The sequence below is a fragment of the Manacus vitellinus genome, unplaced genomic scaffold, assembly GCF_001715985.3.
Source record: "Manacus vitellinus isolate BGI_N305 unplaced genomic scaffold, ASM171598v3 scaffold_21_pilon, whole genome shotgun sequence".
NCBI classification, from domain to species: domain Eukaryota; kingdom Metazoa; phylum Chordata; class Aves; order Passeriformes; family Pipridae; genus Manacus; species Manacus vitellinus.
Window position 1 is genome coordinate 1,018,327 of NW_021939546.1, and position 19,033 is coordinate 1,037,359.

The 19,033-nt window shown below is 39.0% G+C and overlaps 1 protein-coding gene across 3 annotated transcripts; it reads right to left on the reverse strand.

The window, feature by feature from the left end:
- Positions 1-1,881: 1,881 nt before the first annotated feature.
- Positions 1,882-17,302, reverse strand: CDC7 (cell division cycle 7). Of its 3 annotated transcripts, none has more exons than XM_018072383.2 (12): positions 17,237-17,302; positions 15,808-15,956; positions 14,248-14,331; positions 12,800-12,935; positions 12,072-12,165; positions 11,821-11,963; positions 9,731-9,980; positions 9,072-9,173; positions 7,927-8,099; positions 6,639-6,721; positions 3,657-3,806; positions 1,882-2,725 (listed from the first exon to the last, which is right to left on the reverse strand). In XM_018072383.2, exons 2-12 carry the CDS (start codon positions 15,899-15,901, stop codon positions 2,349-2,351), a joined length of 1,686 nt encoding a protein of 561 aa, XP_017927872.1. In that variant the 5' UTR covers positions 15,902-15,956; positions 17,237-17,302; the 3' UTR covers positions 1,882-2,348. The 3 variants fall into 3 exon arrangements, with proteins under 3 accessions (XP_017927872.1, XP_017927873.1, XP_017927871.1); XM_018072384.2 differs by lacking the exon at positions 17,237-17,302 and adding an exon at positions 16,805-16,986 and having other exon boundaries at positions 9,893-9,980; XM_018072382.2 differs by lacking the exon at positions 17,237-17,302 and adding an exon at positions 16,805-16,986.
- Between the last annotated feature and the right edge of the window lie 1,731 nt (positions 17,303-19,033).

A 19,033-nucleotide genomic window follows, 5' to 3' on the forward strand; every position in this document is an offset into this window, starting at 1 on the left:
ACCCAGCTGTGGCCTCACAACTCCTGTACATTTACTGTAGCAACGTAATTTCTGTGCAGATCTAATTGTAGCTCTCCTGGTAGGAGATTCACATTCAGCTCAGAAACATCTCAAATCATGCAACTGAACTTTAAAGGAATCTTAAGTACTTGGCTTTTACCTACAAGATTATGAGATTCTCAGAACTACAGGTGAGAGAAGCAGAAAACTCAGTGGCAACCACTGCTCACCTCCAGTGTTTTACTGTTTTCTTGCTGTTTTCCTTCATTTTTTCCTCTTTTTCTTTTTTCCTCTGGTGAGAGCTCATTGTATTTAACATTTTACTTCTGGCTTTCTTCTTTTGTAAAGTGCTAGAAAAAGTACTTCATAAGCATATGCTTGTTCAAACACACTTTTCCTTTATCCCTCCCCTGGAAAAAAAATTCTCCATGTTTTAAATAGCTATCTGGAAGAAGTAATACCAATGTGTTCTTCCAGCTCATTATGGAATACATCGAGCTTAGAACTGTTCCTTACAAATTTTATTTACCCTTAATGTTTTGGTAAAAACATCATTAGTAATGCTTTTGCCTTTTAGGCTATTAAATTTATGCAGTGGTTAATTGTTGTAGTGCCTGTTGCAAGGAGCTGCTTAAGGCTGTTAGCAGGAAAGCCTAAAGAGCTGGAGTTGCTTAGAAAGTTCACAACAGATAGTTGACATATTTTCGCTTGCTGTCAGCTAGTGCTCTCATAAGACCATAGACAGCACGAGCGAACGTAGGAGGAAACAATACATCTGCAGACACTGGCAGACAGCACTGCTTGCCAAATTTGGCCACAGTTCCTTTAGATAAATAATTTCTCAGTGACGTGCTGTGTTGAAATTATATAAACAGCAAAAATTACTAAGACCTGGGCCCCAGGGTCTTATGGGTTTCAAGATTTTATGCAATCAATATTCTGACATCTGCAAATATTTTTCCCTAACAGCTGATGCCAGGAACAGAGCAATATTACCATCACTTTCTATGTGCTCAAGATTTTGAATATATTGAAATAGTGTCTCTTCAGCCCCAGCCCTGGTCAGGACCTTTGCACTGTTGTAACCACCAGTTCATACCAGTTATGCAACAGGTATCAAAGCAGCAATCTTTTCTCAGAATGGCTTGTAACCTCCTATAGCAACAGCTCCATTAGCATTTCAAGAAATGTACATGGAAAAACACTGTATTACATTTCAGTCCCCAGAATTATCAAGGGGTTTAGAAAAACGTCTGCTGAACATAATGTAGCTTACTTCACACATTGCATGTACAGGGTTATTATGGTGGATTTTCCTACTTAGGACCAGACAATAGGTAGCTCCTAAGTCTGTGGTAAGACTTCCTTGACAATTAAGATACTTCCACTATAACAGTCATACACACTAGAGCTATCTGAAAAGTGTCTTCTAGACTGAGGAATTCATGCAGGAAACCAGTGTGCATGATCTTCCCCAAACAGAAGCATAGCAGAAAACCTTACCTGGCTAATTTTTGTACAGCATCTCTAGACAAGCTTCTGAAGTTATAAAACCAAATCATTTATTGAACAGATATTTTTTTAAAAATCAGTTTCCATAACAGAAATCAAACCTATGCCTGTCACACGAGACATTCGGAAGGCAGCACCTATTGAATACTGACAGTTACCCGTGGCACTAAGGAATATGGGCTATGCAAAATGAGTACTATGCATTTATTATTACTGCTTAAGTAGGAAAGGCCAGACACAAAAAAAAATGTAGTTTTAAAAGTTATGCTTTTCTTTTGATGATATAACCTCCAGCACCTGGCCTCTCCTCTAGCAACACTTCCAAAGTAATACTGTTCTCTGAAAATAGTCTGAATAAAACGAACACACTTTGTTCCATTTTCAGTCCCCCATGTACTAAACAGGAACAAAGCAGAAATATGCAAGTATGGAAAAAAGTCTCTCAAGCACTTTCTTATTTCAGTCATACCTTAAGGCAAATTTGTAAATTTTAAGGGAATATCTCGAGAATTAAGCATAGAGCTTATGAAACCCTTTTTCTTTGTTGTTTTTGATCAAAGGTAACTTTTTCAGAGAACAGGTATGCACAGCAATAACCCCTCATAAGTGTCTTAGGATAAGACCATGTTAGTGATGTTTATGTAACTTTTACATCTGCACATATTTCTTAAACTGACATTTGCAGTCTAACTGTACAAGACAAAATTTCAGTAGTTCAGAGCACAGTGTGATGTTATTTCAGTGAGTGTAAATGTTGAGGGCAACAAGGTAAAACTGCCTCAGTATCTCATTTCCACATAAAACACATGAAAGGAATAACAGAATACGGGATCTTCTCAGAGTCTTATGTCTTTAAAAAAAGGATGCAACAAAGCCTCCTTTGCAGTTACTCTTGTTGCAGGGTTTAAGTCTAGTAGCTTATCAAGTAAGTCATATGCTTCATCAGGAACCTGATCCCATCCTTTCATGTCAGTTGCCTTAATTTCCAAAGCACCATCACCTTCCTGAAAGCTTTTTTGTTGTTGAATTTGTTTCCCAAGTGCCTCAGGAGCACACGGTTTGTCTACTGCAAATGGCAAAGCTGAGTCGTTTTCAGACCCATTGGGCACTTCTCCCTGAGATCTCTTACAGCCACTGTTTGTTCCTCTCAGCTTTTCACAGAGGGTTCGCAGATTTTGAGTTGGGACAACCTGGGTACACACAACTGATTTACCTGGAGGAAAAAATTGTACAGGTAAGCCACGTTTTATTATACTTTCTATGCAGCTGTAACTTTCAAGTTTGTTTCAGAGAAATTTCATGTCTCGAAGTGTAACCAGAATGAAAAAAAACCACCTCAAACCTATCAAAGAACCAAAACCAAGCCACCCCCCCCGTCTCCATACCAGCCATGCTGTTACAGCAATAGTCCCAGCAACTCAGAAGGGTCACAGCCTCAGTTCTGCTCAGAACAAAGCAGTTTGGCTTATATGAAGTTACATAGTGCCAGGTTGTCAGCCACCCCGTACACCTGATTTTTACACCTTTGTCTGGAGAATGAACACTGATGCTGTTAGTTACACATACAGGTAGCAAGTGCTGCAGCATTTGGCCTGCAAGCAATTAGGGGAATGGTTATTTTGGTTTGTTGTGTGTTCTGTGGAGGTGATTTTCTGTTTTTTAAACAGGCTAGCTCTTGGGTTTTGGTTTTTTGTTGTTACTAGTTCTTCTTGGGGCGTGGGGGGAAAGCAAGGTTTACATCATCTAAATATTAAGTCATATTGACTTAAGCCTCCAGGACAAATTTTGCAGGAATAGAAATACTGTCTCAAGAATTCTAACCAAATGCCAGTAGAAAACATTTAGTTGGCATATTTCACCTCAAGTAGCCCTGACTTAGTGAAAGGTAGCAGACAGGTTGGAAAAACTGTGGCATGAAGCACCCCATATACACATTGTAAAAGGCAGAAAGTACAAAAACATCTTAGAAGTCTGTAAATATAGACTAGTACTTTTAGTTTTTACATGTAAAAAGTGTCATTTACTTCCAAAATGACTCTAAAACCTAAAAATATATTTATAAACACAAACAAAAAAAAATCAGATTGTAAGTCACAGCATTAAATAACATTTTCCCCTTTTCCCCATAATTAAGGTTTGCATACCAAAAGTTCTAGCAGCCTGAATGGTTTCTCTGGATCCACGGACTGTCATGATTTGTGCCAAAGCAGTTAAATCATCACTTGCTTTAAAAAATGGATACCGTCCACTGAGCAGAGAAAGGAATATTATTCCTGCAGACCACATGTCAATTGCTGCAAAGGAAAGCAAATTTAGTAATAACTAAACTCACAATTTCATCACAAACAAAATCACAACCTTCTTTTAAAAGAAATTATGATCTGAGAAGTTCCTATCAGCAACAGTTATGTTCTGACTTTAGTCACATAGATAATTACTTTAGCAAAGAGTGGAAATTACTATAATTAGAATGAAGAATAATTTCCTACTTTCATGCAGAGAGTGTGTTTTTCTTGATAAACTTAAAATGTACCAAAACAATATATAAAGTTGTTTTACCCAGGGAGATGAGATGGGTCAAATGAAATGCCTAGTTTTGATACTTCTTGAACTTTACTTCATACAAAGAAAATCATATATAAAGGTCATTAATAAAAAACAATTCACAAATTAATGCGAATCTGAAGTTTTTGGGGAATGAGGCTGTAGGCAGCACTAAGAAATTTATCTTACTACGAACTTTGTTGCTCTCTAATATGAAATCATTTGACAGTATAGGCAGTTTAAATCTAATAGGTAGAACTTATTCATCACTTTCACTCTGTTATGAAGAGTACAGAGAGTACTCTGGGGATAGATGCCAAAGCCTGATGGAAACATTAGTTACAAGAATACCTGTCTGCCATAATTTCTTTGGCTCACTAAGGTGCACATTTTGAGAGATGGTGAGGTTTAGTGAAGGAGAGAGTTTGAAGGATTCTCAGACTTTGAAGAGAAAAATTAACATTTGGGAAATAAAGACATAGTCATCCTGCTCCTCTTCAAAAAAAATAAGTAGCAAAATAGGCAGTAATTAATTTGGATGTTTTAATTAGAAATACTCAGCACAGGACTTTGATTTTTTTTTTAAAAAGTGTTAGGTTGACTTAGTTGCAAAGCCAGATTTTACGTCTTTTATTAAAAAATAAAAATCCAAGTTAATCATTTGGCACAATTCACAGCAGAAAAGTTTTCTACCTTCTGCATAGTTCCTGTAAAAAAGTTTTAATATTACTGTATCACTGCTGAAAAGATGATCTGTTTGAGGGTTTGTGCATCACCCTGAGGATGTGTTTGAGTAAGCTGAAGCAATCAAGATCAAGACCTTTGAAAAGGTTTAATTATGTAACTCTTGCTGAAATTAATAGGCATTATACATCTGAATGGCTAGTAAATCCTGGCCCTACAATTCTGGTAGACCTGTGATCATTGACAGACTCCAAGATCCTGCAGAATGACATCAAAATCATGGTTCTTTCCTATGCTTTTGTCTAGTGTTATCTAACTAGTGAGGAAAGGGGAGCAGGACAAACCAAGTGAAAGGGTAATGGACCTGTGTAGCATCAGCTTGAGAGTTTAGGTTGTATTCCCTGCACTGTGAACCTGGGTCCGATGCGCGGTGGTAGCTCTGGATAGAGTCAGCTGGATCCACCTGGTAAGTTGGTCTCAGCACAGAGACCAAAACTAGACATAAGATTGGCAGGAATACAAGGAGGTGACTCCAGCAGTCCCAGATGGAAGCGGACAAGAATATTTGTTAGTTCAAATAAAACATAATATCATAAATATTAGTATTGGTCTACCCAGTTCTAATTAAGGCCTTTGTTGAAATACTACAGGAGCTCAGCACCACTCAGACCTTTCAGGGATGTCAGTGCCACACGCAAGAGTTTCCAGATTTACCCCTATTTTCTGTAATCCTGCTCTCCATTACCCTAGAGAACAGACAACTGTCTGAAAGCATGTTTAACACCAGCATGTGTCCAAGATTTCCCAAGTATGTCTTCTTTCTGCCTAAATTCTGTCTAGACAGATTCAGGGATTGTCTAAACTTGTCCTAGATTTCAGGATGGCTTGTAGCCTATAAAGCTGGCTGTTACAGCACAGGCACAAGAACTCCAAACAAGCTGCCATACCTCTGAAATCCCAGTCATACCCACGGCACAGACATTGTTTCGAATAACAGTAAACTATCTAGGCATAAACTGATCAAATGTATTGTTAAGTCTATTTTGAGTGTGTATACACACTTTAACTACTGAAAATTGTCAACTTTCTCAAAAAGTATTCAGAAAAAAAGTGGCTAAAACCTGTTATTTTAAATCCAGCTTTTGAGGACATTTGTATTTTTTCATGAGTCAAAACTCCTAGTCATACACCAAATGTGTAATGGGTAACTTTGCTTGTATTGCCTCTCCACCCTTAGGTAGGCACAACCTCTTCCATGTTGCTTGCAACACCTAATGCATTAACCATCCCTCTGCTGTGTCCTGATATTTACCCAAACTACTGAATCTTATTAACTAGACTTTAACACTGAGAAATTAAAATTTTAGTAAGATTATGCTATTTTTACAGACTAGCTATTTAAAGCACTAGTGAAAAGAAAAAATTCTGATAAAAATCAATAAATTATGCTTTCTAGAACCCATTTGCAATTCTACCATTAATTATGCCTGCTATGACAGTAAAGTATGTGACAATCTGTCTAGAAAAGTCTACAGTATGTCCTTTCCCCAAGATTTATTCAAGATCTTTCTTGAATAAATAAGCCAAAAAACTTGATAAAAATTATGGCTTTTTTTAAAAAATATATTATATTCCACTCCTGTGTGTGGCCCTAACCCTCAAATGAATAAAGATATATTCGAGTTTCAAACACAAGAAAAATATTCATGACTTGTTCTTCCTCCTAATAATAAACTTTTAATTAAAATCAGGAAATGCTTGATAAGGGTTAGAAGGGATGAAAAAATTAATTTCACATGTTAAAAAATCCTCCAATAAAAAAAAGACAACAAAATATGCATAAATTAGAAGGATCAAAAGGTGAGAAAAGGCATTTGTTTTGGTTCGTTGTGCAGTACCTGTGGTCTGAGTGGGGCACTTTGTTAACACTTCTGGTGCTCTGAATCCAGGTGTTCCTGCCCTGGGAGCAACTTGCTGAGGCCTTGTAATAAGAAGTAAACATATTCAGAATATAAATGTTGATAAATAAGTTCTAATAACACTTAATATTATTTTTAGAATATATTTATGTAAGATGTGTAAACAGCCTAACCCTACTTTATTCAAGTTTTATAGAACTTTGAAGCATCTTATCTAGCATGACATTATGTTGCATAAGGCCATAGCCTTATTATATTATCTATTATATTTTTATTGTATTATCTAGCATAAGATAGTACCAGAGAAATACTTACTGCATACTTAATTCACAATGACCTTTTCCAGTTTCATCCAAGAGCAGCATAATGTTCGTTAAAGTCTAGTTTTCATAGGACACTTTGAAGTTGAAACTAATTCACCAAAGGCAAAAAATGCAAGAGATTCTTGAATTTATATGCTCTGGCTTTGTATTAGTCCAGAGCAAACTAAGATTAGTTCTTTCTGAGTGTTGACAAGATATTACTTGTCATTAACTAAAAGCTGTGAAATTATCATTATTTAAAAAATAATGCAGGGATAAAAGGCAATAGTATATCATAATCAAAACTAACTGCAGAGGGACGGAGTTGAACTGAGCTACTAAGATTCTCTAACAGGAGACACTGGCACAGGTTGCCCAGAAAAGCTGTGGATCCCCCTGCCTAGAAGTGTTCAAGGCCAGACTGGACGGGGCTTTGAGTAGCCTGGTCTAGTGAAAAGTGTCCCTGCCCATGGCAAGGGCTTGGAACTGGATGATCTTTAAAGTCCCTCCCAACTCAAACCATTCTGTGATTCTATTAGTTTTTTAAATTAATATAGAACAGTCATGTTTGCTTTTTATTCTACATTTCACCATTTCCAGAATCCCAACTGTTGGCATGACTTAGGCCTATAAGATAACTACTAGTGACAGATTGATGTATTGTCTTTTCTAAGTGTTGTAATTAACTCAAGCGATTTTCTACAACACATGTAGGTGAATAATTAAATACAACAAAAAATCATTAACAGAGGATCTTAGTTGCTGCAGATAGCAGTGAACCAATTATCCCACAAATTCCATGAACTACTCTTGTTTAAAAAGAGTACTCAGTTTTAAGAGTTTAAGAGATCAAATCCTATCTTTCACCTACTAAATGAACTGTCTAGTAAATCTAAGTTTCTGACTTTGTTTGACATTAGAGTGGACAATTTTACAAATTTTACAACATTATCAAAGCAAATTACCTTGAAAGGCAAACACTGCAAACTCTGTCCGTTGCGTAACAGTCACAGGGCAGGTTTAAGGGACCAGCAGCTTTCCTGGCTGCCCCATTGCTCACAGTTTTGGTAAAAATAATCTTCTTCTTTGTTACTAACTTCCTAGATGAAAAATCTATCACCTTTGCTTGTTTTATGAGCTGCAATGTAGATATTTTAGAGAAAGTGACATATTTAAAATATTAAGACTGAACCAATGCTTGTGAGCAAGAAGCTGCAATTTTAGGACAGAAGACACCAAATCTTTTTTAACAGTATCACAACATCTATAAAACAGACACTGGAACTTTCTAAATATTCTGATTTCCTCCCCTTCCCCTTCAGAAGACATTTTCCAGTGTTTACTAAAACCCAATATATATATTAGATATTCTGAAGCTGCAAGCCAAGTATTTTTCAAGTTAGTATAATGTTTCAAGAATTTTTTTGGCTCAATAAGAGAATAAGGAGTAAAGAATATGAAAAGCCACAGCAACACTCAGGCACTAACCCTAATTCTACAATAAAATACTCACTGTTGACAAAACCCTCTAATTTAGTTGGGTTTCCCCCTTGTCATATTAGACAAATGACAAAAAAATAGTTACAAGTTTTATCCTCAGCTTCATATGCAAAAGAAAAAAAAGTGGCACAAGATAAGTAGAGGGAGGTTGAGCACTGGAACAGGCTCCCCAGGGAAGTGGTCATGGCATCAAGCCTGTCTGAGTTCAAGAAGTGTTTGGACAATGCTCTCAAGACATGTAGTGTGTTTCTCAGGGTGTCCTGTGCAGGACAAGGAGTTGGACTCAATGATCCTGATAGGTCCTTTCCAACTCAGCATATTCTATGATTCTGTGATCAGTTACACAGATATAGGTACAGGAAATAAGATTAATTTAGCATCCAAACAAGATCAGCTAGGGAGACAGCTACATAACTAGTTGTTCAAGAGTTTCAAAAGGGACTGAAACAGAAATGAAAAAATCCTTAAGCCTTTGAGCAAAGGCACACTTAATAATCTGCTCGAAAACTTTTAGTTCCGCATTATCCTGGAGAGGTGTCCAGTCTTAAAGAACCACCAGTTCTATAATTTTCCAAATATGTAACAGATTGATCCTACTGATGAGTCATACTTTTACTTTTGTACTTGAGTTCTCCTGGTATGTGGAACTGTAGACATTGAAATTCCTCTCTCCAAAGACAGAGCGCTGGACAGAATGGTGCACAGAGTCCTCCTGCAATACCAACAAAAAGGACAATAAGGATCCGATCTAACACACAGTCAGCTGGATACTGACAGTTCAAAAAAAAAAAAGTGTGAAGTGACATAAAACATGAACAGCTGCATGTAAGTCATTTTCAGGCACCAGTTTACTGTGGATGAAGAAAACATGGTCTAGACAGAACAGCAAACACGCTTACAAAACGAATCACACCTCAGAAGTGCCCCAAGACAATCTGAGTGTGGTCTGTACTGCATTTGTTATGCAATAACTAAATACAGGTGAATAATTATTGGCTTGGGGAGGAGTTTCACTGTACATGTCTCTTAAAAAAGGATTTAAGGCTGTCAAATAGTAACCCGTGCTAGGGTTTCATATAGCCTTTGGCACTGTATATTAAACAGATAATGATGAAGCAAATACAGTTACATAGGAGTAGCCTCTGTGCATCCCTCTGGGGCCCTGCAAGATGTGCACACATGGCTTCTGTGCAAGTATTGCATCTCCCCCTGTTGGATGAAGGAACACATTAAACATATACAACAATATTAATGAAAGAGACTGAGAACCTTTCCTCCTCTTCCTTGTTTAATCTGTGCTTTTGAAAGTGAGCTGGACTTTCTGTCAGCTGCTTTTGAGGCTGACTGTTGAGCTATCTGTTTAGGTGCTGTGTCACTGACAGAAACCCCATTTCCCAAGGCTACAATGGGATTATTTTGCGAGCAACTTTCCTGCTGGTCTTCAGAGTGGGCAGTTTTCAGAAGTTCAATTTTCGTATCAGGGGTTCCTTGTGCCAAGCCAAAATCTACCAAGGCATACCTGAAAGACACAAATTTAGAATCAGGAGTATCTATCCATCATTTGAATTTACTATTCATTACTTGCTTACTTATCTTTCTTTCACATTTTGTTCAATATGTTGCTTATCTGTACTACTGCCAGCATCACAGTCCTGTTTTCTTCCTTTGCCTCCTATGTTCCGTCTTAACCTGTCCCCTCAATGTTTTTTACCCTCTACCACTCTTACTTCATCGTTTCTTGTCCCAAAATATTCTCAAGTGCATACTATCTTCAATGGTGTTAAAAAAATATTCCCAGCAACTGATTTCTGGGGTTTTAATCCTACAGCTACAAACCTTCAACCAACAGTCAAGTACAAGTAACTTCACTCTTGCAGGATTCCCACGGGCAGAGGACAAAAGTAGAAGTGAAGACAGACAAGACTAACAATGCCGAAATTTTTGACAGACTTCTGGCAAATACTACTGAAATTTGAGTCTTCAAACAGGTAAGACTACATTAGTTCACACTTCAGATCTGTCTTTAAAAGAATTATTCTTTGCTTCAACCAGCACAGACACAATCCACCAGTCCCTGGGACTCAAACTCAACTCCATGGCCTCCACACACAAAGCAGAGATTAAGGCTCAAACAAATGCTGGAATGTGACAAATGCTTTCACAAAGTGACAGTACCAAATTCATTTTGACAGATTTAAAAGAAAAAAAAGAAAATAGTATTTCTCAAACTTTTAAGCTTCAGGTTTGGCAAAATGCAATCAAATCTTCCCTACAAACTGTCACTACTCAGAATCACAGAAACATTTAGGCTGGAAAAGACCTCTAAAAATTGAGTCTAACTGCCAAGTCCCACAAAGCCATGTCCCTAAGCACTACATCTAAAGGTCTTTTAAATCCCTCCAGGGATAGTGACTCAACCACTTCCCTGGGCAGCCCATTCCAACCAAAAGGTTGATAAAACCTTTTGATGAAGAAATCTCTCCTAACATCCAGTGTAAACCTTCCCTGGTGAAACTTGAGGCCATTTCCTGTTATCTTATCCCTTGTTACTTAGGAAAAGAGACTGATGTGCACCCTGATAGAACCTCCTTTCAGGTAGCTGTAGAGAGCGATAAGGTCTCCCCTGAGCCTCATTTTCTCCAGGGCCAAACACCTCCAGCTCCCTCAGCTGCTCCTCATCAGACTTGTGCTCAAGACCCTTCACCAGCTTTGCTCTGGAGATGCTCCAGCACATCAGTGTCCCAACTGTACAAAGCACGGTACTCACAAATACAGCTCTAGGACTGCTGGCACTGATGCATTCTGTCCATTTCAGCTCTTCACAAAAAAGGCAGTACCTCAGTTTTTACAGTCTTTGAATATTGTAACTTGCAGGCAAAAAAGCCAACCCTACTAGTTATGAACATTAATTCAATGCAAGGTGAAAACAGCCCAAATCCAGCTATCCTACCTGTATCAGTTTTACTCTATCCACTGTTAAAAATGTACAAGTATCATTCTATGCACCACAAACTTACAGTTAGCTTTCTCTTTAAAAAAAATACTGACATAACTCTTCTTGTTCTTATTTGTAAATGTAATTTTACTGAGTAAATTTACTCAGTAGTAAAATCTTCATTTTTTCAGGTACTTGTCACTCTGTGAAGCAGATATTATCTTAAGTTAAAAAAAAAATCCTTCCCTCCTTAAATCCCTAAACACTGAAAGAAAAGTATTACAAATTAAAAAACCCACCTTTTTTAGCTTTATTACTTAAGCACGTGTTATGCAGCTGGAAGGAAAGAAGCCTAAAAGCCTAATAGGCTCTGTTCTGCCAAGGCACACATCCCCAGATGAGATCACAGTATGGCCAGACTTACTTTTTTAGCTGCCTGTTGTAGAGGAAGTTACTGGGCTTGACGTCACGGTGAACAATACCAAAGTGATGAATGCGCCTCAACGCTTTGAACAGATTAAACATGTATTCCCTCACTTCTTCGAAGGAAAGAGAATTCAGAATGTCCTGAAAGATTATTTGGATACTGTAATTCACAGAATCATAGAATAATTACAGAATAATTATGCAACTGCTCTTAATTAAATGTTTTACTACACATTAAAATAGACTCACCAAGAAGGATTCATGTTCCAGGTATGGCATAACAATAACCACATGATCATTTTTCCTAAAGCAATATTTAACTCCCATAACATTATCTTGTCCCCTAGAAGAAAAGTAATGTTACTGAAAAAAGACCAGAAGATGAATGTTTATTTTCCTTTATTTCTTAAAAAATTCAGTCAGGCTTTCTTTTATAATCCTAACTTACATCTTGACAGCAGTCTTATCAGCAATCAGTAGCTGTGCTGCTCATTGCTATGTCCCATTTGAGTTCTGCAATTTGCAATGAGGGCACCACAGATTATTTGTGGGGCCATGGTTTGTAGTTACTGCTGTAATTAAGTATAGGACCTAACCTTCACAATCCAACTACTTTAAGAAGGTGTTATTCAGCGCACTCTGGCAACAAGTATTCATTCCTAAAACCACATTTTCTAATGAAGAGATTATTTTTTTCAAAGCATTTCAGAACTGGAATTTTTGTTATCACAGAGAAACATCATGGAATTTCTCAGATGGGAAACAGAGCACCCTCTGCAAACTGAGATTAGCAGAAAAGGGCATCCATTACAGGTAAGACACTCCATTTGTTATTTGCTCTCAACAAAAAGAATTTTCATGTCTGTGGTTAAAAAAAAAGCAAGAGAAGTGCCAAAATTTAAAATAAATAAATACAGAGCAGTGAGACAGCGTTCAGCAGTTTAGTCATGACAATCATAATTTTTTTGTTTATGTACCCTGCTACTGTGAGGCACTGAAGTTCAGCAGCAATTCGCAGAGGGTGGCTGGTTGGAATCAAGTGTTTCAGAGCCATTTTTTCCTCTAATCCAGTTTGTAGTTGTGCTGTGGCCAAGTAAACAGAACTAAAAGTACCTGTAAACAAGGAAGAAAAACACTGTCTTTAACATTTTTAATTAGGTCAATGCAGCTTTTTACAGAAGTGATGTAACTGTTCACAATCCTGCAGTGTACTTGATACTACATCAAAAGCAGATTCTAAAAGAGAAAAATCCAGTTCCTTTTTTCTACTACTGAATTCCGTGATCTTGTATACAAGTTTTTTATGTCAGTAAAAATGCAAATATAACACTGTCTAACTTGCCTGGGACACAGAGCTCTTTGAATGTAAATTTCCTATCTTTGATTTGCTTTCTTGTTCAGGTAGCTTACTTTCATCTGACATCCAACTCCTCTCTCTACAATGTAAGAGGACTATATAATGCTAATGTGGAAGGCACTGCCTTTGCTATTCAAAGCACTTCTGAAATTGCTACATTTTTTCTTAATTCTGTACCTTATCTATACAGTAAGGCTTCTCACATGATGTGTGACTCCTATTGTTTGTTTTCCCAGAGCATTAGCACAAAGAATGTGACAGATTCATCTGAGAAAGGGATTTTTCAGGCTTCACAATAAACTTACCCATCCATTTAATTTTAAGGATATCCTAATATACCTCTTAGGAGGTTAATTCAGAACTGAGATATCTGAATACACAAGTTGAAGTGTTCTTCCATACAAATAAAGAATACAAATTACTTTTAATTACATTTTAAGTATTGTGTCTGCATCATGCTAGTTCAAGAGACTGAGTAAACACATACACAAAAAGGCCAGCAAAAACTCTGAAATACTTTTTGCACTCATTAAAAAAAATAAAAACCTAGAGACCCATGCCTTCAATATAATTGATTCAGCAACAAGAGTTACCAAGCTGACTTAAGACATTATTTTTGGTGGTGAGAACTGCTAAAATGAAAGTGATTCCAGAGTGGAATCCTAAGTTGAAGCTTGTTTTCTCATAATGCTGCCAAACTGCAAGTGGTATTTTTGAAAAGCATTGTTTGCTCCCAAGAGTAAAATAAATAGACTTCTCACGTAAAGGAGAAAAAGAACGGAATGTTAAGACTTATTTACTTGAATCTACCTCAAAAATTTTTAATTGTCAAAATCGCAGTGTTGTTTTAAAAGGCTTTAATATACTAGATTTTCAAGAAAATAGCTTGAAAATGTTCCTAATTAACACATCTATGTGCTCAGCTATCAGAATTCCTACAGAGACCAAGTAGTAAGTCTAAAAGGAATTTGGATTAAACTGTATATATTGGGATCTTAGATTTATACTTTTTAAATTAGAAATGCCAAAAGAAATCTAAGTCTAAGCAAGCTAAAATGAAACATTTACCTTCTCCAATTTTTTCCTTAATTTTGAACACATTTACAAGCTGTGGCACCGCTTCATAAAGTTTTTCAATATCTTTTTTTATTCCTGTGGTGGAAAGAACAGGGAAAATAAGTTAGGAACTTTATTACTTGATTCAATATCTGATGTATATTTGAGATCACAAATTACACTTCAGTTCACAGGACTATGAAATCACATATACACAGGAAAACACAGCACAAAGGTATCTTATCCCTGCTGACATTACCATCTGCATACTTGACATTGTTAGTCATCCCACTCCCTTATAAGCTGCAGCATTTAAAAAATTATTTTTTACTCATCTGATACCTAGGAGATCCTGAGAGGGCAAAAGCCTTCTGATTAGTACAACATCTACAGCTCATTGCCAAATGTTTACATGAGATTTGCAATATCAATTTCACACAGGACAAAACTGTAATAGTTGTTTCTGTAAGCACAGGTGCATATCCATCAGATGCATATCAAAAATGCAGAAGAGGAATTATTTTTATATACTTTTAAGATCAATAATGCAATCTTTCACACTTTCTTAAAATAGTAAACATCAAAACCCATGTTTGGTCTGCATTTAAGTTGCTGCACTTTGTGCTGCAATCACTAGATGGCACGACAAGGATGCTATACTGTATTATTTTAAAAAAATCACGTAGTCTTCCATTCAGTTTACAAATTCTTGTATTTTAAGTATTTTCTATACCCTGCATAAGAATTCACTTCTTTTGAAGCTATCAAGTATGTAGAGGCTGTGACTAATTTCTCTGAAGTAGGGGTAAGGAATATTTTATTATATAGAACTAAGCACAAACTGGCATTTGAAAAGTCAATCAAATAGAAAAATAAGTGTACATTTTTCATTCTAAAAATAAATAATGAATTAATGACAGTTTTTGGGTTGTTTTGTGCCACTAGTCTAACAGCCCTAAGGTATATGCTAAGAATCATGGAAAGCTCCCTCAACAGCTTCTGTAGAATCTGCCAAATACTCCATTTTGTCTGACACTGAATTCAGATTCCACCCTGAACAGAGTTCAGTGCTGTCAGAGCACTTCCAGCAAGGTGACAGGCTGCAGTGCCTACCCAAGGCACTGGAAGGGTTTAGGAAATCAACAGAGCTGCCTGTGTGAAAGATCCTGAGAAGTGCTAGAAAAAGTCAGTGACTGTCCTTGTTGATAGACAGCAGTACAAACATCACCTAGTCTCTTCTCAGGGCCCAAATACCCAGTTGGGTTTGTGCACTTGTTTGGTCAGAGTTTTATTCTCCAGGGCTAGCTTTTTTGAATTCTAGTATCCTCTTATAATAACATATTCTATAGTAAATAAATAGTAAGTTTAGCAAATTGTGACAAACTGTAACACATAAAAAGCAGGAATAAACTTAAAATCAAAAGCCACCTCAAATGTTTTCATTTCATTAATTCTTTATACACCAGGACCATATACGGACAGGCTTATAATCTATATAGAAACTTCCTGAAGTGATGAAGCAGCATGCCAGCAACAAAACATAATGTTAACAATTCCTATTTCAGCGCATACCTGAAAGCTTGCTGTTCTGCTCAAGCTTCCTGTGGAAGTCTTCAGCCTGATGAGGGTGCTGTTCATCACGGTGAGACTTCAACATCGTCTCCATCACAAAACAAATCTCAAGTAAAAAATCCAAGACTTCGAGGGCCACTTCTGGACACCTGGGGGAGCAAGCATATCTGGTAAGACACTTCCTGGCCCTGTACTCAGTCCTTAAGATGAGATTTGGGGAGTCTGAGGAGCTCCTCTGTGTTACCTAAAACAACAAAGTGTCATCCATTATCCCAGAGAAATACCAAACCAGTAAACGCACTCTATCTCTAGTAAAAGGGAAGAGGAGTGAAGGGAAGAAAGACTGCAAGATAAGCTTAGATAATGATTTTCTTTCATCTTTCACATTTCCTCATTCATATTAAAGCATTGTCTTTCCCCTGAAGTTTGCTTTGAAAGGCAAGGAACTGATGCACACAGAAATAGCTGCATTGCACACTGCAACAGCTGTAGAAAGACAGAAAACCTGAAAGAAATTATAAGAGAAAAAAATATCTTCTCAATACAAGAGACTTCTCTCCCTCCTAGATAATCTCAAAAAAAGGCATAATTATTTGTTGTCCTCCCACCATAACAAGAAAAAATAACATAGATTTATTTTTAAGTGCTTCTTCCCAAATATTGGGAATACTACATAAAATTGCAAATTAGTAAATTTACAGTTAATACCATACAATCAAAAAACCCCCAATAATTCTATTTCATGAGTGAAAGAGTGGCAGGAAGCCCTGGGGCAGAATAATGGGTGATAAGTGAGCCTGGAAGCATCACCTCTGACAGTTCCCCACACTAGTTCCATTCAAAAATCTTCCTTGCTTGTTACTTTGTCAAACCTTCAAAGTTCTGGATGAACTTTTCTACACAGGGGAAACATATTCTGGAAAACTTCCAATGAAAGGATTCATCTCTTTCAGCTATGAGCTGGAAATACATTTTGTCCCCAAAGAATTCGAGCTACCTTTAGTCTGTCATCCATGTGTAACAGAACAGGGACAAGCAACAGCCTCCTTTTTTGACAGAGCTTTGCTGGAGAGTGGGACTTGGAAACTACTGGAATGAGATTAGAGAGGTTTCTAGTCTCTTAGAGACAGACACTCCCTCTGCCAGTGTTGAGCAGGCAGATGAGCCTGCTCCAAACCTGTAACAGCAGGGCCTCACCGGCAGCACAAAGAGTGCAAGCTAATACGGATACCGATACAGTAAATCCGTCTGTTCCAGGACAGGCAACAGCCGTCCCGCCTCCAGCACTTCAGTTCGCACCGGTGTTGTCACCGCTGCCAGACCGAGGGGAGCACCCGGGGCTCGGCACCGCCTCTGCGGGACAGCCCCTGACGGCGAGGCCGCGGCCCGAGCGCCCGTCCCAGGGTTCGCCACCGGCCGCGGGACTCACGGGCGGGCGCAGCGGGAGAACACGGGACGGGCCCTTCAGCTGCGGCCGCGGGGTCCCCGCTCAGCACCGCAGGGGAACGGCCTCCGCGGGGACCGGCCGGCAGCGGAGGGGCGGGGACGCGCGGAGCGGGTCCCCCACAGGCAGAGGCCGCGTCAGGGCGGGTCGGGCCGGGCCCCGTCCCCGCGGAGGGGCCGCGCCAGCCCCGGGGCCGCCATGGACGGGCCGCGGGGGGGGGGGGCGGGGGGGTGCAGGCGGGGTCGCGCGGGCGGAGGGGCTCGCGCGTGGCGGACACTCACGCGGGACAGTGGCGCGCGCCGCCCCGGCGTTTTGCTGCTGCCGCCTTTCGCCGCGCGCGCGCGCCGCCGCCAATCCCGGCCCTCGGCGGAAGCCGCGGCCCCGGCAATGGCGGCGCCGCGCGGGGAAAGACGTGCTACGATTGGCCGGGCGCCGGGGAAGGGCCCGCCCACAGCGGCGCGGCGGGTTCGAAGCGGGGGCGGGGCCCGGCGCGGGTCAGCGGTGCCGCCCCCCAGGCCCGGCACCGCCGGGGCGGGTGTTTTACTGGTGTTCGTGCCCCCTGCAACAGTCTTCGGCCCTTAGATTTTCTTTTTTGCTTGTGGTTATTGCGAAATAATTACTGTCCCCAATAAGATCTCATTAGCTCCGCTGTGAGTTCAGTCAAATAGCCCAGAGGCCGTGGAGCGGCCTCGCTCACGCCGTAATAACGAGGAACAGCTTGGCTTGCGGCTTTGCCTTATTACCTGATTACACAAGAAGAAGGATCGCACTGAACATAAATTGAATTTGCATCTTGGCTCTGGTCTCCGCTGTAACCACTGACTAGCAATGAGCAGGAGTAGAAAATTTAGTGGAATAATGTTTTGCTGATATTTGAAGTAGCTGGATTTTACCAAAACCAATGCAGTTGCCTGTCTGCAAATAAAAGAATTAGCACTTTTTGTCTTTTATCCACTTTGATCAATTTTTAAGGTAAAATAACATTGCTCTTGTTAAAGAGTAGCTCCCCTGCACGCGCTGTTGCATAGATCTCTTGTTTATTAGAATATGAACTAAAACACTTGTTTATTGCATACTTCAGGTAGGGATCTGTAACTGCAGCCCTTAGTAAATAACAACCAAACCTGAGGTTGACAAAATTTCCAAGGCAACATTCTAATGTGACTTTACATTATAACAAGCTGTGCTTAGGCTAACAAATTGTTAAAAGCAGAAACAGGTTCCACCACTTTTGCTAATTTGCGTTTCGTATCATACAGTCTAAAAGGAGGGGGCAGAATCAAGTTGCTGAGCTGCTTTGGTGGTTTTCAGTGGTGAGGTTTGATGTGTGCGGGGTTTTTCCCAACAGTTGTTCTAATTTACACTTCCTGTTTAGGGCTCTAATAAGCCAGGGCAGCGGTTTGACATTAAGCAAAGTTAAGTATGCTAGCTCAATAATTTCAGTTAAGGGTGACAGTATTTAAAAGCAGATTATATTAAACATGAATTAAATGAGGGATAATGACAAAATAACATAGGTCAAATTCTGTTCTTTCTTGCCTCTCCTCTGTTTAAGGCGGAAGTTCAGTCAAATTGACTATGACTCTCCTCATATGAATGTCTTCTCAAAAGTCACTTCTTCATCAATGTCTATCTCCATGTACATCTTCATGGGAGAGTGACAGATTAGGTGTACCTTTTCCACTGTATTTCCTCAGTATTTGCTTAAATATCTCCAGCTTATTTTTGCTTTATTTTGAATTAATGTAGAATAGGCAAAGACACAGCTGATTTGCTTCTGTA